Source organism: Drosophila elegans, unplaced genomic scaffold (genome assembly GCF_018152505.1).
Source record: "Drosophila elegans isolate 14027-0461.03 unplaced genomic scaffold, ASM1815250v1 contig_271, whole genome shotgun sequence".
NCBI lineage: Eukaryota > Metazoa > Arthropoda > Insecta > Diptera > Drosophilidae > Drosophila > Drosophila elegans.
The window spans coordinates 825,376-850,600 of NW_024545647.1; the positions used below are offsets into that span (position 1 = coordinate 825,376).

At 40.2% G+C, this 25,225-nt stretch overlaps 3 protein-coding genes across 6 annotated transcripts in view; 2 read left to right on the forward strand and 1 right to left on the reverse strand.

Annotated features, from left to right (window-relative positions):
• The window catches only part of LOC108134775 (dnaJ homolog subfamily C member 16), a 412,650-nt gene that overhangs the window by 328,365 nt on the left and 59,060 nt on the right, over positions 1-25,225 (reverse strand). The window lies entirely within an intron of this gene.
• On the forward strand, positions 7,732-10,688 carry LOC121467240. The gene is made up of 2 exons (XM_041708566.1): positions 7,732-10,535; positions 10,589-10,688. The coding sequence occupies exon 1, from the start codon at positions 9,563-9,565 to the stop codon at positions 10,343-10,345; it is 783 nt and encodes a 260-aa protein (XP_041564500.1). The 5' UTR covers positions 7,732-9,562; the 3' UTR covers positions 10,346-10,535; positions 10,589-10,688.
• On the forward strand, positions 18,206-21,725 carry LOC121467239. The gene is made up of 2 exons (XM_041708565.1): positions 18,206-19,964; positions 20,018-21,725. The coding sequence occupies exons 1-2, from the start codon at positions 18,992-18,994 to the stop codon at positions 20,263-20,265; spliced, it is 1,221 nt and encodes a 406-aa protein (XP_041564499.1). The 5' UTR covers positions 18,206-18,991; the 3' UTR covers positions 20,266-21,725.

Consider the following 25,225-nt stretch of genomic DNA (forward strand, 5'->3'; position numbering starts at 1 on the left):
CTCAGCCGAGGAAGCAAAATCGTCGTTGGAAAAATTCTGGAAATTGGACAACATGGAACCAATATGTAAATACAGGACACCAGAGGAAAGACATTGCGAGAAACATTTTTTGGAAAATCTTCAACACGCACAAGACGGAAAGTTAATAATCAGATTACCGTATTCTGAAGATCCCTCAGCCCTGGGGAAATATTGCGATATTGCGACAAGGCGTTTCCTTTCGTTGGAACGGCTGAAAACTGTGACTTATGGCACAACTTCAGCTCCATTTCTTGCCACAAAATGCTTGGAGCATTTGGCCAATAAACATTTGGAAATATGGCCATTGGGATCAAATGCACTAAAGAACGATTTCTATGTTGATGACTGCGTAACCGGAGCAGACACAATTATAGATGCTCGAAGGATTCAAGGAGAGTTGAACAAAATCTTGCTGCCTTGTGGATTTAAGCTTAGAAAATGGTGCTCTAATTCACACCAGCTACTAAGGGATGTTTTACCTGAAGATATTGCTGGCAACATAAATCTTGGCACTGCACTGGAACATACTAGTGTTAAGACGTTGGTAATCATTTGGAGCCCTAAGGATGACAACTTGTGTGGCAAGGCTCAATAACATAACACTCAAACAATTACAAATAGAGTGGTAGCCTCTGAGTTGGGTAAAATTTTTGACCCACTTGGTCTTTTTGCTCCAGTCATAATCAGAGCAAAAATCTTTCTACAAAATCTTTCCGTCCTTAAACTAGATTGGGACACAGAGATTTCAGTTTCCCTAAAGGAAAGGTGGGAGGCCTTCAGACAGAACTTGCTTTGCTTAAACAAAATGACTATTGACACATTTTCGATGGAAAAATACCTCATAAGCAAGAACTAAACATTTTTGTGGATGCTTCTGAAAAAGCGTTTGGTGCTGTTGTTTATATATATTATGCGCTAAATCAAAAGTAGCACCTCTTGAAAAGCAAAACCTACCGCGACTAGAGTTATGTGCAGCTGTGTTAGGCGCAGAGCTTGCTGAAAAGGTGAAAAAGGTGATCTAAACTTATAATCAGAATCCATAAAATGTCATTACTGGACAGATTCGACAATCGTGTTATGTTGGATAAATGCGAAAGCATCGAATTTGAATACATTCGTTGCAAATAGGTTGTCGAAAATTCAAGATACAACCTGCCCGAATCAATGGAGACATGTGTCATCAAATCTCAACGCCGCAGATGTATTATCTAGAGGGATACCCGCATCTCAACTAAGCGGTCATACATTGTGGTTATACGGACCACTCTTTCTTCATGGATCTGAAGAGAAATGGCCAGCTCTATTTAAAGCTCCAAAGGATAACACTATTTCTTTGGAACGGAAAATTAAAATTGTTACATTGGCAACATGTACACTAGGAGAAGAAATATATCGAATTAAACATAGAAACTCGTTTAATCGCTTACAACGTATAATTGCATACATGTTACGATTTTGTTATCGTAAAAATATAAAACAATCCGAGCTACTGGAGTTAGACGAATTGGAACAAGCTAGGCGGATAATTATACGGTGTATACAACAGGCTGACTTCACAAATGAATTTAATCACCTTCGACGTCATCCCGAACGACCATTACCCAACAGCAGCAAGGTCGCTTCTCTTCATCTTCATTTGGACGAAAACTCTATCATAAGAATAGGAACAAGAGTGGAAAATGCCCCAATTTCTCGGGATGCAATGAATCCCTACTTACTGCCATATAATGACGAGATCGTCAAAATGCTGATACATAAAATATACAAACGAAAGGAAATAAATGGAGAAGATGCAGAAGGAGAAGAAGATCAAGAACCAAAAAGGCGGAAGAGCCCATCCTTACCAATGCTATCGATGCCGTTATTAATCTTACTGCTGCTATTACCATTAGCTGCTGCAGGTCCGATTAATATAACCAGGTTTACTCGACTAGCAACTGCAGACTGGACAATCATAGCTTATTATAATTAAAAACCGTACCTCGAAGATGTAAAGACAATTTACATGGGGACAATTAAGGTTGTTCAAATATACAACCAGTCCAAGCATGTGCTGCTGTATACCATCATTTTCAACACGTTTGTGAAGAAATAAAAACTGAAAATGATTTACTCCACATGTCAAGAACGCGTCGTTCTCCCTTGGATATTGTTGGAAATATTGCCAACAGTTTATTTGGCGTATTAGACACAGAATATACCAAGAAGATGTCATCAACTATTCAAAAGGTGAAATCGAATAAAGATTACATTTTAGAATTAGTTAAGAATCAAACTTCGATAATTGATTCTACAATAAACATTATGAAACGAGATGAAGCTGCTATCGATAAAAGGATAAAAATAATGACTCAGTAAATGGAGGATATAGCTAATAGATTCTCTTAAAGCCTTTCAATGTTATATTGCGTTGACGAATTAATTACCCATATTGGCAGCAAGTCTTCAGAGAGTTCAGACAGAAATTTCACATGTTCTGACAAATGTGCATCACAATAAAATAAGTCCACTTCTCGTTCTCATTCACATGGAAAAATGCTCCCTCTCGTCAACGACAATGTATTTCAACTTTATAAGTTGATGAAGGCAGAAGCAAAGGTGGTAAAGGATTATGTAATCTTTAAATTAACACTGCCGTTAGTATCAACACAGTTATTTGAAATATATAACTTGGTTCCAATACCGATAATCATCAACAATAAAATGATTTCCCTTGATATTGAATATCCAATTATGGCTGTGAATCAACCTCGAGATCAGTTCATTACTATGTAGTCAAGTGAATTTGAACTTTGTAACATACTTAATGGCGAAGAGTATATTTGCTCAGATAAGCAATCCATGTTCTCCATTGACAATCATTGTGAGTTTCAATTGTTTAACAACAGATCCTAGTCATTGTGCCAAACACAGGGTTCAACGAGATCATTCTCATGGCAAAAATTGAAAACAAAAAATCAATGGACATTTTCAATTAAATCACCGATGGAGTTATCAGCAGTATGTGATGATCAATTATCAACCATTACAACTGATAATATTGGACTTTTATCCTTGGATCCGAAGTGCACTTTAAGAAATCCTGTTCTGAGTGTTATTGGCCATCAGGTAACGTCTACTGGAACATTGAAATTATCGTATGTTCGATTTGGTAGTCTAAATGAATCTTTAACACCGCTTTATAAAGTTTCGCAAGCAAATAATTCATTAAAGCTAAGTTATAATGAATTAAATGAGCTCAACAAGGAACTGATTCCAAGAATAAAAATAAAAATGCCAATCGAGATCGTCGAACTACAACATCACCACATAAGTGTCTATATCGCCCTAATTTTATCACTTGGGTTTATAATATTTTATGTATGGAAACGTTTCCAAAACAAGTCGCCTCAACCAACCTCGTCATCGTCAAAGGACCTCGACCTGCCAGCGAAGCCAATGCTCTGCCTGCTTTACCTTCAAAACCCGGAATCTATTTTTACTAACTCTAGCCTATAAATTCCCTGTGTGGGAGACAAGTATGTTGACTTTGTATATCTTAGAACCTAAGCAATGCAATGTATTTTTAACTAACAACCCCATTCCACTTCTGTGCAATGGTGGCCTCCTTGACTCTGAAATCGTGTATATAAACCCGACCTCAACCCTAATAAAATCAGTACTCAAGTAATCCTTGTATATTCAATTACTCTGCATTCTACGAGTGAGCATCGCTGTGTCTTTGGCCCTCATATGCATGATTTTCTCCGAGTTTAACCAATTCAAGTGTTGGTTTAGCGTCCTACTGTCACTAGATTATGTTCTAGGGGCAACCACATTTATAAATAATAAAAACTCAATAAACCTACAAACAGTTGTTAAGGGATTTAATATTCAAAATGAAGACTGAAGTTTTATATACAGATTTTAGTAAGGCTTTTGAATCTTTTAATCATTCTCTTCTTTTATTTTAATAAGATCAGCCGGGTTTCCGAAAAATCTGAATTGCCTTTAATGTAACGTTATAATAGTATGCCGCTAGTATGCCACTAGACCGCATATATTGAGTCAACGACTTTGCAGTTCTTCTTAACCCAAAATTAAATTTCTACTGCCATGTAAAAACAAGGAATTTGTATATTGGGGTTTATAAAGCGATGGTCGAAAGAATTTAACGATCTTTATACAACTAAATTACATTGGCTTACAAAACTAAATCGATGAACTCCTCCAGAGATCAAACCTTTATTTCCCAGATGGACATCCTGAAAAATGTCACTCAACAATCATTGTATGGAACCATTTTTTTTATTGGTATAAAAAACGTTTTTCTGCCAATTTTATTTCTATCTCCAGTTCTGCCGAACCCATCGGTCATCAATAGCTTATTTCACTTTTCATTTTTCCAATATAGGTTTCCGTACAAAGATGCTAGAACTCGACGAAGTTTGAACAAATTGCTTAAACTGACGTTACGACAACAAAAATTTACAAATACACGCCTGAAACCCGAAAATAATTTTATCACTTTATCTTTGAGATGGAACATTCACGAATCTAACAAGATATTAACTTCAACAATGCGCCGGTAAACCGATTTAATGTAGATTTTACTATCTCAGCTAAAAAAGGGTATTTTTCGACTGTTAGTCCCCGTAGTCTTCGTAAACATCTGCAATTAGCGGCTTTAGAGCCGCTAACAGCCAAAAATTCACCGTATTTGCAAGCTTGGAAAATCCGTATAAATAGATTTACCGGCAGAATGTTGAGGTTAATAATTTGGTAGATTCGTGAATGTTCCATCTTCATGATAAAGAGATAAAAATATTTTCTGTTTTCAGGCGTAAATTTTTTTTTTGTGGTGAATTTATGGACAATAAATTGTTGAAAAATGTTAGCAATTTTGTAGATATTAAGATTTTAAAGTAAGATGAAAATGTTTCCAGTAAATTTGTCTTAAACTTGGTTTTTCCATTCGATAGCTTTGAGTTTGCCGAAGAAACAAACAACATTTCTCTTGGCTTACGAGTTTTAGCGGTAGAAAAATATCAAATAAGGCTTCCAATGTGTTGCACTGTGTTATGAACATAAGACATTTCTAATGTCAAGCGCTTTATGTACTGTTCTTCCTTTTGCAGAAGAACCGTTGGTTCAGATTTGTATCCTTGTCTTAAATTTATATTTACTCGTTCCTTTATATATTTAATTACATTCTTTGTATTGTAAACTAAATTGCTTTTATCCATTGGTTGTATATTTGATTTAGTTTTATAAATATGTCGCAGTTCTCAGAAATATTTGAATTCGATGAACGCTAAAGTTATTTGGCGCTCAGATTTGGTTGTCGCTTAGCATAAGCCGCTGGTTCCTGGTAAAACATGGATTCTAGGAATTCCTGCTCTACTCGTAGCGCGACGGCATTGCCAGATCTCTTTTAGAGTGGCGTAGTCGTCAAGTGAGGCCCGGTCGCCCAAGAGAGAGAGAGATAGAGAACCGGAGAGCAAGAAGTTGCAAGAAGATGAGTTCTGGTATTTGAAGGGTAGTCAGTTTGAATTGGGCTCTTGGCGCGATCGGGACTTACTGCGCAATCGAAATGGCAGACCATGAAAATACTCCTTCTCCGTTGTCAGAAGTGGGATCGGCCTTGCCACAGGACAATGAAAGAGTTATAGCTGCATTAGAAGCTCAAAATCGTGCCTTGTTGGAACTTGTGAAATCAATGAACGCACCGCGAGTGCCATTAACGGAAGTTAAACCGAATTCCATATCATTGCCGAAATTCGACCCTGATAGTGCGGGCGCGGATGCAAGTGCGTGGTGTAATACAGTTGCATTAATATTTGCTGAAAACAATCGACAAGGCAGTGCTCTTGTCATGGCACTCGGCAAAACTATGCAAGGAAGTGCTTCCCAGTGAATGGCGCAAATTTGTTTCAGCGGCATGACATGGCCGCAATTCCAGGAATTGTTTGTGCAACGATTCGTTGGTATCGAGACCCCGGCAGCGACATTGATGAACATCTTTAATGGGCGCCCAAATCCAGGAGAGAATTTGCACGAATACGGAAGCCGCCTGGTGACGTCGCTTATGTCAAAATTCAAATCAATTGAATTGGAAGAGCTCATCGTATCCATCGTTTTGACGCATCTTTCAAACTTGGATGCTGGCCTTTTAAAGTCAATGTTTACGGGCGCTGTTAAAACCCGCAACGATCTGCAGCAACAATTAAAGGCGTATGCGTATTTAAAACGCAACGAATCCTTTGGAAACGAAGTCGAAAGGAAGAAAATGAAACTACCATCTCTAGTGAAGTGTCATCACTGTGGGCGTCTTGGCCATAAGATTGCGGATTGTCAAAAAAGGCGAACGGACGAGAGACACCGGACCACCTCAACTCCAGGACAACAACAACGCGCAGTCAACAACAGGACCTGCTTCAAATATGGGGAGTTCGGGCACTATGCTTCGGAATGCCCACGTAATCGACATAATCTTAAGGAAGTCGAGATTAACAAAAGAGTAAACTTGGTGGCCATAGTACCAAAGGGAGTTTTGAAACAATTTGGTGAGTCTATTCCATTTTGTTTTGATTCAGGCGCTGAATGTTCTCTTGTAAAGGAAAGTGTAGCAGCGAAGTTACAAGGAAAGCGTCAGTCTGGCACAGTGGTTTTAAGGGGCATCGGAAACGAACCGGTGTGGAGCACAGTACAGATAATTTGTAATGTTAATATAAACGAACATTTTCTTGAAATATTGTTTCACGTTATTATGAATACTTTTATGAATTTTGATATTCTTATTGGAAGAGATATTTTAAGTCAAGGCTTCGGAGTCGTAATTGAAGCAAATAAATTTGTTATTTATAAGCCTTAAATGGTACAAGCACTGTCGTATGAATTAAATCTGAAAAATCGTTTTAATTTTAATAAAGACTTAAGTGAGTTTGATAAAGAAAAATTAGGTGAAATATTAGAAAAATATTCCAAATCATTTATAGTGGGCATTCCACACAAAGGAGTAACAACAGGGCTGCTCAGCATACGGCCCATTGATCCACATAAGACTGTTCAGCGTCGCCCATATAGACTTAGTGAAGAAGAAAAGGCTAATGTTAGGGAAATGATTAACGAATTATTGTCTGCAAAAGTTATACGTCCTAGTAGTTCCCCTTTTGCTAGTCCGATGATGCTGGTCAAGAAGAAGAACGGTTCAGATCGTTTATGCGTAGACTACAGGAAACAAAACACAAATACGGTGGCAGATAAATACCCGTTACCACTTATAGCTGACCAAATAGCCCGTATGAGGGGAGCTAGTTTCTTTTCTTGCTTAGATATGGCTAGTGGCTTTTATCAAATTCCAGTTCACCCGGACTCGGTCGAACGTACGGCATTTGTAACGCCCGAGGGGCAGTATGAATTTCTCGCCATGCCATTTTGGTTAAAGAACGCTCCATCGGTGTTTCAACGTGCAATTATTAATGCTTTGGGACCATAAGCATATACCTATGTTATTGTTTATATTGACGACGTTTTGATAGTTGCAGAAACGAAAGTTCAGGCAATGGAAAGATTAGATGAAGTCCTTAAAATTTTAATGGAAGCCGGTTTCTCATTTAACATAAACAAGTGTACATTCCTCACACAGAAAATAAATTACCTAGGGTATGAAGTTAGTGCGGGAGAAATACGACCAAATGGTCGCAAAATAAAAGCACTTGTGGAACTACACCCTCCTCAGACGGTACCTCAGTTAAGACAATTCATAGGATAGGCTTCCTACTTCCGGCTTTTTGTGCCAAAATTTTCAAAATTATTAAAACCATTATTTTTACTAACTTCTCAAAAATGCAAGGAACTTACATGGAAAGACGAAAATGAACAACTAAGACAGAAAATAATAGAAATTTTGACAAGTTCTCCAGTACTGACCATCTTCGATCCCAAACACCCTGTCGAGTTGCATACAGATGCAAGTATGGTTGGTTATGGTGCCATTTTGATGCACCGAATAGATAAAAAGCCGTATGTAATCGAATATTTTAGTAAATGCACAACTCCAGTCGAGTCCAAATACCATTCTTACGAGTTAGAAACTCTCGCAGTGGTGAACGCCGTTAAACATTTCAGGCATTATTTGCAGGGTCTCGAATTTGTGATTTTTACGGATTGCGATTCATTAAGGGCAAGTCGTTCCAAGACCACATTGACGCCGAGGGTACACCGGTGGTGGGGGTACTTGCAGGCTTTTCAGTTTCGCATTGAATATAGGAAAGGGGAGAGAATGGCTCATGCTGATTTTCTATCTCGGAATCCTCTACCCGTCCAAAAAGACTCCCAATTAGAAAAGGTAGTCGAGAAGCGCATAAATTTAACCGAGGTCTCCGACAACTGGCTACTCGCCGAACAACAGCGCGATCCAGAAGTTTCTGAAATAATCGAAAAGCTACGTAACGACGAATAAGAGGAATATCGGAACGCCAATTACGATAAAAAGAGATTTGATAAAAACAAAGCAAAGATTGTAAAGCACCAGGTTGGTGACTATGTGTTGATTAAAAATGAAGAGAGAAATCAAACGAAGCTAGATCCTAAATTTAAGGGGCCATTTGAAATTATTGAAGTTTTGGAGGGAGACAGATATAAACTAAAATCGATAACTAGTAAACGGCAGTATAAATATGCACACGAACATTTACGGTCTCTACCTGATACGCAAATACTTGCAGAAATAGATGAAGAATTTGATCATTCGATTGATGAAAATAATTAGCTCCGAATGTCATATGTGTATACGGCTGCACCACGATTCTGTGTGAATGTGTGGCGGGAGCATATGTACGTGTATACGGCTGCACCATGATCCTATGGGGATGCTTGGCGGGAGCGTATGTGTAAATCCTACGAGGATGCTTGGCAAGAACAATTGTGTGAGACTGCACCACGATTCTGGGTGAATGCGTGGCGGGAGCATATGTGTATACGACTGCACCATGATCCTGTGTGGATACGTGGCGGGAGTCAGGAGGACGAGTTGGTGTCCAATTGGAAATAAAGAGAAATTGTGAAAATGAATATTGTTGAGATATAACAAGAAACGCTGTTATTGGTTGTATATTTATGAAATAATTGAATGATTTAGATTAGAAGCTAATGTCAATAAATAATTGAAAGGAATACTGCTTGTTGTAAAGCTTAATGGGTCATGACCACGCATACACGAGGACGTGTGCAGGTCAAGAAGGCCGTGTCGCAGTTCTCAGAAATATTTGAATTCGATGAACGCTAAAGTTATTTGGCGCTCAGATTCGGTTGTCGCTTAGCATAAGCCGCTGGTTCCTGGTAAAACATGGATTCTAGGAATTCCTGCTCTACTCGTAGCGCGACGGCATTGCCAGATCTCTTTTAGAGTGGCGTAGTCGTCGAGTGAGGCCCGGTCGCCCAAGAGAGAGAGAGAGAGAACCGGAGAGCAAGAAGTTGCAAGAAGATGAGCTCTGGTATTTGAAGGGTAGTCAGTTTGAATTGGGCTCTTGGCGCGATCGGGACTTACTGCGCAATCGAAATGGCAGACCATGAAAATACTCCTTCTCCGTTATCAGAAGTGGGATCGGCCTTGCCACAGGACAATGAAAGTGTTATAGCTGCATTAGAAGCTCAAAATCGTGCCTTGTTGGAACTTGTGAAATCAATGAACGCACCGCGAGTGCCATTAACGGAAGTTAAACCGAATTCCATATCATTGCCGAAATTCGACCCTGATAGTGCGGGCGCGGATGCAAGTGCGTGGTGTAATACAGTTGCATTAATATTTGCTGAAAACAATCGACAAGGCAGTGCTCTTGTCATGGCACTCAGCAAAGCTATGCAAGGAAGTGCTTCCCTGTGGTTGGCGCAAATTCGTTTCAGCGGCATGACATGGCCGCAATTCCAGGAATTGTTTGTGCAACGATTCGTTGGTATCGAGACCCCGGCAGCGACGTTGATGAACATCTTTAATGGGCGTCCAAAACCAGGAGAGAATTTACACGAATACGGAAGCCGCCTGGTGACGTCGCTTATGTCAAAATTCAAATCAATTGAATTGGAAGAGCTCATCGTATCCATCGTTTTGACGCATCTTTCAAACTTGGATGCTGGCCTTTTAAAGTCAATGTTTACGGGCGCTGTTAAAACCCGCAACGATCTGCAGCAACAATTAAAGGCGTATGCGTATTTAAAACGCAACGAATCCTTTGGAAACGAAGTCGAAAGGAAGAAAATGAAACTACCATCTCTAGTGAAGTGTCATCACTGTGGGCGTCTTGGCCATAAGATTGCGGATTGTCAAAAAAGGCGAACGGACTAGAGACACCGGACCACCTCAACTCCAGGACAACAACAACGCGCAGTCAACAACAGGACCTGCTTCAAATGTAGGGAGTTCGGGCACTATGCTTCGGAATGCCCACGTAATCGACATAATCTCAAGGAAGTCGAGATTAACAAAAGAGTAAACTTGGTGGCCATAGAACCAAAGGGAGTTTTGAAACAATTTGGTGAGTCTATTCCATTTTGTTTTGATTCAGGCGCTGAATGTTCTCTTGTAAAGGAAAGTGTAGCAGCGAAGTTAAGCGTCAGACTAGCACAGTGGTTTTAAGGGGCATCGGAAACGAACCGGTGTGGAGCACAGTACAGATAATTTGTAATATTAATATAAACGAACATTTTCTTGAAATATTGTTTCACGTTATTATGGATACTTTTATTAATTTTGATATTCTTATTGGAAGAGATATTTTAAGTCAAGGCTTCGGAGTCGTAATTGAAGCAAATAAATTTATTATTTATAAGCCTTAAATGGTACAAGCACTGTCGAATGAATTAAATCTGAAAAATCGTTTTAATTTTAATAAAGAATTAAGTGAGTTTGATAAAGAAAAATTAGGTGAAATATTAGAAAAATATTCCAAATCATTTATAGTGGGCATTCCACACAAAGGAGTAACAACAGGGCTGCTCAGCATACGGCCCATTGATCCACATAAGACTGTTCAGCGTCGCCCATATAGACTTAGTGAAGAAGAAAAGGCTAATGTTAGGGAAATGATTAACGAATTATTGTCTGCAAAAGTTATACGTCCTAGTAGTTCCCCTTTTGCTAGTCCGATGATGCTGGTCAAGAAGAAGAACGGTTCAGATCGTTTATGCGTAGACTACAGGAAACAAAACACAAATACGGTGGCAGATAAATACCCGTTACCACTTATAGCTGACCAAATAGCCCGTATGAGGGGAGCTAGTTTCTTTTCTTGCTTAGATATGGCTAGTGACTTTTATCAAATTCCAGTTCACCCGGACTCGGTCGAACGTACGGCATTTGTAACGCCCGAGGGGCAGTATGAATTTCTCGCCATGCCATTTTGGTTAAAGAACGCTCCATCGGTGTTTCAACGTGCAATTATTAATGCTTTGGGACCATAAGCATATACCTATGTTATTGTTTATATTGACGAGGTTTTGATAGTTGCAGAAACGAAAGTTCAGGCAATGGAAAGATTAGATGAAGTCCTTAAAATTTTAATGGAAGCCGGTTTCTCATTTAACATAAACAAGTGTACATTCCTCACACAGAAAATAAATTACCTAGGGTATGAAGTTAGTGCGGGAGAAATACGACCAAATGGTCGCAAAATAAAAGCACTTGTGGAACTACCACCTCCTCGGACGGTACCTCAGTTAAGACAATTCATAGGATTGGCTTCCTACTTCCGGCTTTTTGTGCCAAAATTTTCAGAGTTATTAAAACCATTATTTTTACTAACTTCTCAAAAATGCAAGGAACTTACATGGAAAGACGAAAATGAACAACTAAGACAGAAAATAATAGAAATTTTGACAAGTTCTCCAGTACTGACCATCTTCGATCCCAAACACCCTGTCGAGTTGCATACAGATGCAAGTATGGTTGGTTATGGTGCCATTTTGATGCACCGAATAGATAAAAAGCCGTATGTAATCGAATATTTTAGTAAATGCACAACTCCAGTCGAGTTCAAATACCATTCTTACGAGTTAGAAACTCTCGCAGTGGTGAACGCCGTTAAACATTTCAGGCATTATTTGCAGGGTCTCGAATTTGTGATTTTTACGGATTGCGATTCATTAAGGGCAAGTGTCATCACTGTGGGCGTCTTGGCCATAATATTGCGGATTGTCAAAAAAGGCGAACGGACGAGAGACACCGGACCACCTCAACTCCAGGACAACAACAACGCGCAGTCAACAACAGGACCTGCTTCAAATGTAGGGAGTTCGGGCACTATGCTTCGGAATGCCCACGTAATCGACATAATCTCAAGGAAGTCGAGATTAACAAAAGAGTAAACTTGGTGGCCATAGAACCAAAGGGAGTTTTGAAACAATTTGGTGAGTCTATTCCATTTTGTTTTGATTCAGGCGCTGAATGTTCTCTTGTAAAGGAAAGTGTAGCAGCGAAGTTAAGCGTCAGACTAGCACAGTGGTTTTAAGGGGCATCGGAAACGAACCGGTGTGGAGCACAGTACAGATAATTTGTAATGTTAATATAAACGAACATTTTCTTGAAATATTGTTTCACGTTATTATGGATACTTTTATGAATTTTGATATTCTTATTGGAAGAGATATTTTAAGTCAAGGCTTCGGAGTCGTAATTGAAGCAAATAAATTTATTATTTATAAGCCTTAAATGGTACAAGCACTGTCGTATGAATTAAATCTGAAAAATCATTTATAGTGGGCATTCCACACAAAGGAGTAACAACAGGGCTGCTCAGCATACGACCCATTGATCCACATAAAACTGTTCAGCGTCGCCCATATAGACTTAGTGAAGAAGAAAAGGCTAATGTTAGGGAAATGATTAACGAATTATTGTCTGCAAAAGTTATACGTCCTAGTAGTTCCCCTTTTGCTAGTCCGATGATGCTGGTCAAGAAGAAGAACGGTTCAGATCGTTTATGCGTAGACTACAGGAAACAAAACACAAATACGGTGGCAGATAAATACCCGTTACCACTTATAGCTGACCAAATAGCCCGTATGAGGGGAGCTAGTTTCTTTTCTTGCTTAGATATGGCTAGTGGCTTTTATCAAATTCCAGTTCACCCGGACTCGGTCGAACGTACGGCATTTGTAACGCCCGAGGGGCAGTATGAATTTCTCGCCATGCCATTTTGGTTAAAGAACGCTCCATCGGTGTTTCAACGTGCAATAATTAATGCTTTGGGACCATAAGCCCATACCTATGTTATTGTTTATATTGACGACGTTTTGATAGTTGCAGAAACGAAAGTTCAGGCAATGGAAAGATTAGATGAAGTCCTTAAAATTTAAATGGAAGCCGGTTTCTCATTTAACATAAACAAGTGTACATTCCTCACACAGAAAATAAATTACCTAGGGTATGAAGTTAGTGCGGGAGAAATACGACCAAATGGTCGCAAAATAAAAGCACTTGTGGAACTACCACCTCCTCAGACGGTACCTCAGTTAAGACAATTCATAGGATTGGCTTCCTACTTCCGGCTTTTTGTGCCAAAATTTTCAAAATTATTAAAACCATTATTTTTACTAACTTCTCAAAAATGCAAGGAACTTACATGGAAAGACGAAAATGAACAACTAAGACAGAAAATAATAGAAATTTTGACAAGTTCTCCAGTACTGACCATCTTCGATCCCAAACACCCTGTCGAGTTGCATACAGATGCAAGTATGGTTGGTTATGGTGCCATTTTGATGCACCGAATAGATAAAAAGCCGTATGTAATCGAATATTTTAGTAAATGCACAACTCCAGTCGAGTTCAAATACCATTCTTACGAGTTAGAAACTCTCGCAGTGGTGAACGCCGTTAAACATTTCAGGCATTATTTGCAGGGTCTCGAATTTGTGATTTTTACGGATTGCGATTCATTAAGGGCAAGTGTCATCACTGTGGGCGTCTTGGCCATAATATTGCGGATTGTCAAAAAAGGCGAACGGACGAGAGACACCGGACCACCTCAACTCCAGGACAACAACAACGCGCAGTCAACAACAGGACCTGCTTCAAATGTAGGGAGTTCGGGCACTATGCTTCGGAATGCCCACGTAATCGACATAATCTCAAGGAAGTCGAGATTAACAAAAGAGTAAACTTGGTGGCCATAGAACCAAAGGGAGTTTTGAAACAATTTGGTGAGTCTATTCCATTTTGTTTTGATTCAGGCGCTGAATGTTCTCTTGTAAAGGAAAGTGTAGCAGCGAAGTTAAGCGTCAGACTAGCACAGTGGTTTTAAGGGGCATCGGAAACGAACCGGTGTGGAGCACAGTACAGATAATTTGTAATGTTAATATAAACGAACATTTTCTTGAAATATTGTTTCACGTTATTATGGATACTTTTATGAATTTTGATATTCTTATTGGAAGAGATATTTTAAGTCAAGGCTTCGGAGTCGTAATTGAAGCAAATAAATTTATTATTTATAAGCCTTAAATGGTACAAGCACTGTCGTATGAATTAAATCTGAAAAATCATTTATAGTGGGCATTCCACACAAAGGAGTAACAACAGGGCTGCTCAGCATACGACCCATTGATCCACATAAAACTGTTCAGCGTCGCCCATATAGACTTAGTGAAGAAGAAAAGGCTAATGTTAGGGAAATGATTAACGAATTATTGTCTGCAAAAGTTATACGTCCTAGTAGTTCCCCTTTTGCTAGTCCGATGATGCTGGTCAAGAAGAAGAACGGTTCAGATCGTTTATGCGTAGACTACAGGAAACAAAACACAAATACGGTGGCAGATAAATACCCGTTACCACTTATAGCTGACCAAATAGCCCGTATGAGGGGAGCTAGTTTCTTTTCTTGCTTAGATATGGCTAGTGGCTTTTATCAAATTCCAGTTCACCCGGACTCGGTCGAACGTACGGCATTTGTAACGCCCGAGGGGCAGTATGAATTTCTCGCCATGCCATTTTGGTTAAAGAACGCTCCATCGGTGTTTCAACGTGCAATAATTAATGCTTTGGGACCATAAGCCCATACCTATGTTATTGTTTATATTGACGACGTTTTGATAGTTGCAGAAACGAAAGTTCAGGCAATGGAAAGATTAGATGAAGTCCTTAAAATTTAAATGGAAGCCGGTTTCTCATTTAACATAAACAAGTGTACATTCCTCACACAGAAAATAAATTACCTAGGGTATGAAGTTAGTGCGGGAGAAATACGACCAAATGGTCGCAAAATAAAAGCACTTGTGGAACTACCACCTCCTCAGACGGTACCTCAGTTAAGACAATTCATAGGATTGGCTTCCTACTTCCGGCTTTTTGTGCCAAAATTTTCAAAATTATTAAAACCATTATTTTTACTAACTTCTCAAAAATGCAAGGAACTTACATGGAAAGACGAAAATGAACAACTAAGACAGAAAATAATAGAAATTTTGACAAGTTCTCCAGTACTGACCATCTTCGATCCCAAACACCCTGTCGAGTTGCATACAGATGCAAGTATGGTTGGTTATGGTGCCATTTTGATGCACCGAATAGATAAAAAGCCGTATGTAATCGAATATTTTAGTAAATGCACAACTCCAGTCGAGTTCAAATACCATTCTTACGAGTTAGAAACTCTCGCAGTGGTGAACGCCGTTAAACATTTCAGGCATTATTTGCAGGGTCTCGAATTTGTGATTTTTACGGATTGCGATTCATTAAGGGCAAGTCGTTCCAAGACCACATTGACGCCGAGGGTACACCGGTGGTGGGGGTACTTGCAGGCTTTTCAGTTTCGCATTGAATATAGGAAAGGGGAGAGAATGTCTCATGCTGATTTTCTATCTCGGAGTCCTCTACCCGTCCAAAAAGACTCCCAATTAGAAAAGGTAGTCGAGAAGCGCATAAATTTAACCGAGGTCTCCGACAACTGGCTACTCGCCGAACAACAGCGCGATCCAGAAGTTTCTGAAATAATCGAAAAGCTACGTAACGACGAATTAGAGGAATATTTACTAAAAACTTATGAGTTGAGAAAAGGTATGCTCCATCGAAAAATCCAACGCATCTGAAGAACACGCTGTCTGCCCGTAATACCCAGAGCTTACAGATGGGCTGTAATAAACCACGTACACGAAGCTGTAATGCACTTGGGTTGGGAGAAGACATTAGATAAAGTTTATGCGCACTATTGGTTTGCCCACATGTCAAAATATGTTAGGCGTTTCGTAGAAAATTGCATTACATGCAAAATATATAAAGGCTCTAAAGGTAAAGTGCAGGCAGAACTCCATCCGATTCCAAAAATAGATATACCTTGGCATACTCTGCATATCGATATTACAGGGAAATTGAGTGGCAAGAATGACCAAAAAGAGTATGTCATTGTTATTATAGACACTTATACTAAGTTCGTATATTTGTATCACACTTTGAGTTTAGATACGGAAAACTGTGTGAGAGCAATGAAATCTGTTGTCTCGTTGTTTGGTTTGCCAATGCGTGTGATTGCCGATCAGGGTAGATCTTTTGCCAGTTCCGGATTCCGCGAGTTTTGCTCTTCCCAGAAAATTAACCTTCATTTCATTGCCACCGGCGCCAGCCGAGCTAACGGGCAAGTTGAACGCGTAATGAGTACGCTTAAAAGTATGCTTACAGCGATCGAAACAAGCCAGCGCTCCTGGCAAGATGCGCTATTAGAAGTTCAGTTAGCTATTAATAGTACGATTAACCGTGTCACCAAAGTAAGTCCTTTGGAATTAATGATCGGCAGGGAAGGAAGGCCATTCGGTTTGTTGCCTATTACAGAAGAAGAGGAGGTAATAGATAGGGACAAAATTAGAGCGCAAGCCAAAGAAAACATTGATCGGAAAGCCAATTACGATAAAAAGAGATTTGATAAAAACAATTAGAAAAGGTAGTCGAGAAGCGCATAACTTTAACCGAGGTCTCCGACAACTGGCTACTCGCCGAACAACAGCGCGATCCAGAAGTTTCTGAAATAATCGAAAAGCTACGTAACGACGAATTAGAGGAATATTTACTAAAAACTTATGAGTTGAGAAAAGGTATGCTCCATCGGAAAATCCAACGCAACGGAAGAACACGCTGTCTGCCCGTAATACCCAGAGCTTACAGATGGGCTGTAATAAACCACACGAAGCTGTAATGCACTTGGGTTGGGAGAAGACATTAGATAAAGTTTATGCGCACTATTGGTTTGCCCACATGTCAAAATATGTTAGGCGTTTCGTAGAAAATTGCATTACATGCAAAATATATAAAGGCTCTAAAGGTAAAGTGCAGGCAGAACTCCATCCGATTCCAAACATAGATATACCTTGGCATACTCTGCATATCGATATTACAGGGAAATTGAGTGGCAAGAATGACCAAAAAGAGTATGTCATTGTTATTATAGACGCTTATACTAAGTTCGTATATTTGTATCACACTTTGAGTTTAGATACGGAAAACTGTGTGAGAGCAATGAAATCTGTTGTCTCGTTGTTTGGTTTGCCAATGCGTGTGATTGCCGATCAGGGTAGATCTTTTGCCAGTTCCGGATTCCGCGAGTTTTGCTCTTCCCAGAAAATTAACCTTCATTTCATTGTCACCGGCGCCAGCCGAGCTAACGGACAAGTTGAACGCGTAATGAGTACGCTTAAAAGTATGTTTACAGCGGTCGAAACAAGCCAGCGCTCCTGGCAAGATGCGCTATTAGAAGTTCAGTTAGCTATTAATAGTACGATTAACCGTGTCACCAAAGTAAGTCCTTTGGAATTAATGATCGGCAGGGAAGGAAGGCCATTCGGTTTGTTGCCTATTACAGAAGAAGAGGAGGTAATAGATAGGGACAAAATTAGAGCGCAAGCCAAAGAAAACATTGATCGGAAAGCCAATTACGATAAAAAGAGATTTGATAAAAACAAAGCAAAGATTGTAAAGCACCAGGTTGGTGACTATGTGTTGATTAAAAATGAAGAGAGGAATCAAACGAAGCTAGATCCTAAATTTAAGGGGCCATTTGAAATTATTGAAGTTTTGGAGGGAGACAGATATAAACTAAAATCGTTAACTAGTAAACGGCAGTATAAATATGCACACGAACATTTACGGTCTCTACCTGATACGCAAATACTTGCAGAAATAGATGAAGAATTTGATCATTCGATTGATGAAAATAATTAGCTCAGAATGTCATATGTGTATACGGCTGCACCACGATTCTGTGTGAATGCGTGGCGGGAGCATATGTACGTATATACGGCTGCACCATGATCCTATGGGGATGCTTGGCGGGAGCGTATGTGTAAATCCTACGAGGATGCTTGGCAAGAACAATTGTGTGAGACTGCACCACGATTCTGGGTGAATGCGTGGCGGGAGCATATGTGTATACGACTGCACCATGATCCTGTGTGGATACGTGGCGGGAGTCAGGAGGACGAGTTGGTGTCCAATTGGAAATAAAGAGAAATTGTGAAAATGAATATTGTTGAGATATAACAAGAAACGCTGTTATTGGTTGTATATTTATGAAATAATTGAATGATTTAGATTAGAAGCTAATGTCAATAAATAATTGAAAGGAATACTGCTTGTTGTAAAGCTTAATGGGTCATGACCACGCATACACGAGGACGTGTGCAGGTCAAGAAGGCCGTGTCGCAGTTCTCAGAAATATTTGAATTCGATGAACGCTAAAGTTATTTGGCGCTCAGATTCGGTTGTCGCTTAGCATAAGCCGCTGGTTCCTGGTAAAACATGGATTCTAGGAATTCCTGCTCTACTCGTAGCGCGACGGCATTGCCAGATCTCTTTTAGAGTGGCGTAGTCGTCGAGTGAGGCCCGGTCGCCCAAGAGAGAGAGAGAGAGAACCGGAGAGCAAGAAGTTGCAAGAAGATGAGCTCTGGTATTTGAAGGGTAGTCAGTTTGAATTGGGCTCTTGGCGCGATCGGGACTTACTGCGCAATCGAAATGGCAGACCATGAAAATACTCCTTCTCCGTTATCAGAAGTGGGATCGGCCTTGCCACAGGACAATGAAAGTGTTATAGCTGCATTAGAAGCTCAAAATCGTGCCTTGTTGGAACTTGTGAAATCAATGAACGCACCGCGAGTGCCATTAACGGAAGTTAAACCGAATTCCATATCATTGCCGAAATTCGACCCTGATAGTGCGGGCGCGGATGCAAGTGCGTGGTGTAATACAGTTGCATTAATATTTGCTGAAAACAATCGACAAGGCAGTGCTCTTGTCATGGCACTCAGCAAAGCTATGCAAGGAAGTGCTTCCCAGTGGTTGGCACAAATTTGTTTCAGCGGCATGACATGGCCGCAATTCCAGGAATTGTTTGTGCAACGATTCGTTGGTATCGAGACCCCGGCAGCGACGTTGATGAACATCTTTAATGGGCGTCCAAAACCAGGAGAGAATTTACCCGAATACGGAAGCCGCCTGGTGACGTCGCTTATGTCAAAATTCAAATCAATTGAATTGGAAGAGCTCATCGTATCCATCGTTTTGACGCATCTTTCAAACTTGGATGCTGGCCTTTTAAAGTCAATGTTTACGGGCGCTGTTAAAACCCGCAACGATCTGCAGCAACAATTAAAGGCGTATGCGTATTTAAAACGCAACGAATCCTTTGGAAACGAAGTCGAAAGGAAGAAAATGAAACTACCATCTCTAGTGAAGTGTCATCACTGTGGGCGTCTTGGCCATAAGATTGCGGATTGTCAAAAAAGGCGAACGGACGAGAGACACCGGACCACCTCAACTCCAGGACAACAACAACGCGCAGTCAACAACAGGACCTGCTTCAAATGTAGGGAGTTCGGGCACTATGCTTCGGAATGCCCACGTAATCGACATAATCTCAAGGAAGTCGAGATTAACAAAAGAGTAAACTTGGTGGCCATAGAACCAAAGGGAGTTTTGAAACAATTTGGTGAGTCTATTCCATTTTGTTTTGATTCAGGCGCTGAATGTTCTCTTGTAAAGGAAAGTGTAGCAGCGAAGTTAAGCGTCAGACTAGCACAGTGGTTTTAAGGGGCATCGGAAACGAACCGGTGTGGAGCACAGTACAGATAATTTGTAATGTTAATATAAACGAACATTTTCTTGAAATATTGTTTCACGTTATTATGGATACTTTTATGAATTTTGATATTCTTATTGGAAGAGATATTTTAAGTCAAGGCTTCGGAGTCGTAATTGAAGCAAATAAATTTATTATTTATAAGCCTTAAATGGTACAAGCACTGTCGTATGAATTAAATCTGAAAAATCGTTTTAATTTTAATAAAGACTTAAGTGAGTTTGATAAAGAAAAATTAGGTGAAATATTAGAAAAATATTCCAAATCATTTATAGTGGGCATTCCAAACACACGAGTAACAACAGGGCTGCTCAGCATACGGCCCATTGATCCACATAAGACTGTTCAGCGTCGCCCATATAGACTTAGTGAAGAAGAAAAGGCTAATGTTAGGGAAATGATTAACGAATTATTGTCTGCAAAAGTTATACGTCCTAGTAGTTCCCCTTTTGCTAGTCCGATGATGCTGGTCAAGAAGAAGAACGGTTCAGATCGTTTATGCGTAGACTACAGGAAACTAAACACAAATACGGTGGCAGATAAATACCCGTTACCACTTATAGCTGACCAAATAGCCCGTATGAGGGGAGCTAGTTTCTTTTCTTGCTTAGATATGGCTAGTGGCTTTTATCAAATTCCAGTTCACCCGGACTCGGTCGAACGTACGGCATTTGTAACGCCCGAGGGGCAGTATGAATTTCTCGCCATGCCATTTTGGTTAAAGAACGCTCCATCGGTGTTTCAACGTGCAATAATTAATGCTTTGGGACCATAAGCCCATACCTATGTTATTGTTTATATTGACGACGTTTTGATAGTTGCAGAAACGAAAGTTCAGGCAATGGAAAGATTAGATGAAGTCCTTAAAATTTTAATGGAAGCCGGTTTCTCATTTAACATAAACAAGTGTACATTCCTCACACAGAAAATAAATTACCTAGGGTATGAAGTTAGTGCGGGAGAAATACGACCAAATGGTCGCAAAATAAAAGCACTTGTGGAACTACCACCTCCTCAGACGGTACCTCAGTTAAGACAATTCATAGGATTGGCTTCCTACTTCCGGCTTTTTGTGCCAAAATTTTCAGAGTTATTAAAACCATTATTTCTACTAACTTCTCAAAAACGCAAGGAACTTACAATGAAAGACGAAAATGAACAACTAAGACAGAAAATAATAGAAATTTTGACAAGTTCTCCAGTACTGACCATCTTCGATCCCAAACACCCTGTCGAGTTGCATACAGATGCAAGTATGGTTGGTTATGGTGCCATTTTGATGCACCGAATAGATAAAAAGCCGTATGTATTCGAATATTTTAGTAAATGCACAACTCCAGTCGAGTCCAAATACCATTCTTACGAGTTAGAAACTCTCGCAGTTGTGAACGCCGTTAAACATTTCAGGCATTATTTGCAGGGTCTCGAATTTGTGATTTTTACGGATTGCGATTCATTAAGGGCAAGTCGTTCCAAGACCACATTGACGCCGAGGGTACACCGGTGGTGGGGGTACTTGCAGGCTTTTCAGTTTCGCATTGAATATAGGAAAGGGGAGAGAATGGCTCATGCTGATTTTCTGTCTCGTAATCCTCTACCCGTCCAAAAAGACTCCCAATTAGAAAAGGTAGTCGAGAAGCGCATAACTTTAACCGAGGTCTCCGACAACTGGCTACTCGCCGAACAACAGCGCGATCCAGAAGTTTCTGAAATAATCGAAAAGCTACGTAACGACGAATTAGAGGAATATTTACTAAAAACTTATGAGTTGAGAAAAGGTATGCTCCATCGGAAAATCCAACGCAACGGAAGAACACGCTGTCTGCCCGTAATACCCAGAGCTTACAGATGGGCTGTAATAAACCACACGAAGCTGTAATGCACTTGGGTTGGGAGAAGACATTAGATAAAGTTTATGCGCACTATTGGTTTGCCCACATGTCAAAATATGTTAGGCGTTTCGTAGAAAATTGCATTACATGCAAAATATATAAAGGCTCTAAAGGTAAAGTGCAGGCAGAACTCCATCCGATTCCAAACATAGATATACCTTGGCATACTCTGCATATCGATATTACAGGGAAATTGAGTGGCAAGAATGACCAAAAAGAGTATGTCATTGTTATTATAGACGCTTATACTAAGTTCGTATATTTGTATCACACTTTGAGTTTAGATACGGAAAACTGTGTGAGAGCAATGAAATCTGTTGTCTCGTTGTTTGGTTTGCCAATGCGTGTGATTGCCGATCAGGGTAGATCTTTTGCCAGTTCCGGATTCCGCGAGTTTTGCTCTTCCCAGAAAATTAACCTTCATTTCATTGTCACCGGCGCCAGCCGAGCTAACGGACAAGTTGAACGCGTAATGAGTACGCTTAAAAGTATGTTTACAGCGGTCGAAACAAGCCAGCGCTCCTGGCAAGATGCGCTATTAGAAGTTCAGTTAGCTATTAATAGTACGATTAACCGTGTCACCAAAGTAAGTCCTTTGGAATTAATGATCGGCAGGGAAGGAAGGCCATTCGGTTTGTTGCCTATTACAGAAGAAGAGGAGGTAATAGATAGGGTCAAAATTAGAGCGCAAGCCAAAGAAAACATTGATCGGAACGCCAATTACGATAAAAAGAGATTTGATAAAAACAAAGCAAAGATTGTAAAGCACCAGGTTGGTGACTATGTGTTGATTAAAAATGAAGAGAGAAATCAAACGAAGCTAGATCCTAAATTTAAGGGGCCATTTGAAATTATTGAAGTTTTGGAGGGAGACAGATATAAACTGAAATCGTTAACTAGTAAACGGCAGTATAAATATGCACACGAACATTTACGGTCTCTACCTGATTCGCAAATACTTGCAGAAATAGATGAAGAATTTGATCATTCGATTGATGAAAATAATTAGCTCCGAATGTCATATGTGTATACGGCTGCACCACGATTCTGTGTGAATGCGTGGCGGGAGCATATGTACGTGTATACGACTGCACCATGATCCTATGGGGATGCTTGGCGGGAGCGTATGTGTAAATCCTACGAGGATGCTTGGCAAGAACAATTGTGTGAGACTGCACCACGATTCTGGGTGAATGCGTGGCGGGAGCATATGCGTATACGACTGCACCATGATCCTGTGTGGATACGTGGCGGGAGTCAGGAGGACGAGTTGGTGTCCAATTGGAAATAAAGAGAAATTGTGAAAATGAATATTGTTGAGATATAACAAGAAACGCTGTTATTGGTTGTATGTTTATGAAATAATTGAATGATTTAGATTAGAAGCTAATGTCAATAAATAATTGAAAGGAATACTGCTTGTTGTAAAGCTTAATGGGTCATGACCACGCATACACGAGGACGTGTGCAGGTCAAGAAGGCCGTGTCGCAGTTCTCAGAAATATTTGAATTCGATGAACGCTAAAGTTATTTGGCGCTCAGATTCGGTTGTCGCTTAGCATAAGCCGCTGGTTCCTGGTAAAACATGGATTCTAGGAATTCCTGCTCTACTCGTAGCGCGACGGCATTGCCAGATCTCTTTAAGAGTGGCGTAGTCCTCGAGTGAGGCCCGGTCGCCCAAGAGAGAGAGAGAGAGAGAGAGAGAACCGGAGAGCAAGAAGTTGCAAGAAGATGAGCTCTGGTATTTGAAGGGTAGTCAGTTTGAATTGGGCTCTTAGCGCGATCGGGACTTACTGCGCAATCGAAATGGCAGACCATGAAAATACTCCAATGAAAGTGTTATAGCTGCATTAGAAGCTCAAAATCGTGCCTTGTTGGAACTTGTGAAATCAATGAACGCACCGCGAGTGCCATTAACGGAAGTTAAACCGAATTCGACCCTGATAGTGCGGGCGCGGATGCAAGTGCGTGGTGTAATACAGTTGCATTAATATTTGCTGAAAACAATCGACAAGGCAGTGCTCTTGCCATGGCACTCAGCAAAGCTATGCAAGGAAGTGCTTCCCAGTGGTTGGCGCAAATTTGTTTCAGCGGCATGACATGGCCGCAATTCCAGGAATTGTTTGTGCAACGATTCGTTGGTATCGAGACCCCGGCAGCGACGTTGATGAACATCTTTAATGGGCGTCCAAATCCAGGAGAGATTTTACCCGAATACGGAAGCCGCCTGGTGACGTCGCTTATGTCAAACTTCAAATCAATCGAACTGGAAGAGCTCTTTGTATCCATCGTTTTGACGCATCTTTCATGCTGGCCTTTTAAAGTCAATGTTTACGGGCGCTGTTAAAACCCGCAACGATCTGCAGCAACAATTAAAGGCGTATGCGTATTTAAAACGCAACGAATCCTTTGGAAACGAAGTCGAAAGGAAGAAAATGAAACTACCATCTCTAGTGAAGTGTCATCACTGTGGGCGTCTTGGCCATGAGATTGCGGATTGTCAAAAAAGGCGAACGGACGAGAGACACCGGACCACCTCAACTCCAGGACAACAACAACGCGCAGTCAACAACAGGACCTGCTTCAAATGTGGGGAGTTCGGGCACTATGCTTCGGAATGCCCACGTAATCGACATAATCTCAAGGAAGTCGAGATTAACAAAAGAGTAAACTTGGTGGCCATAGAACCAAAGGGAGTTTTGAAACAATTTGGTGAGTCTATTCCATTTTGTTTTGATTCAGGCGCTGAATGTTCTCTTGTAAAGGAAAGTGTAGCAGCGAAGTTAAGCGTCAGACTAGCACAGTGGTTTTAAAGGGCATCGGAAACGAACCGGTGTGGAGCACAGTACAGATAATTTGTAATGTTAATATAAACGAACATTTTCTTGAAATATTGTTTCACGTTATTATGGATACTTTTATAAATTTTGGTATTCTTATTGGAAGAGATATTTTAAGTCAAGGCTTCGGAGTCGTAATTGAAGCAAATAAATTTGTTATTTATAAGCCTTAAATGGTACAAGCACTGTCGTATGAATTAAATCTGAAAAATCGTTTTAATTTTAATAAAGACTTAAGTGAGTTTGATAAAGAAAAATTAGGTGAAATATTAGAAAAATATTCCAAATCATTTATAGTGGGCATTCCAAACACACGAGTAACAACAGGGCTGCTCAGCATACGGCCCATTGATCCACATAAGACTGTTCAGCGTCGCCC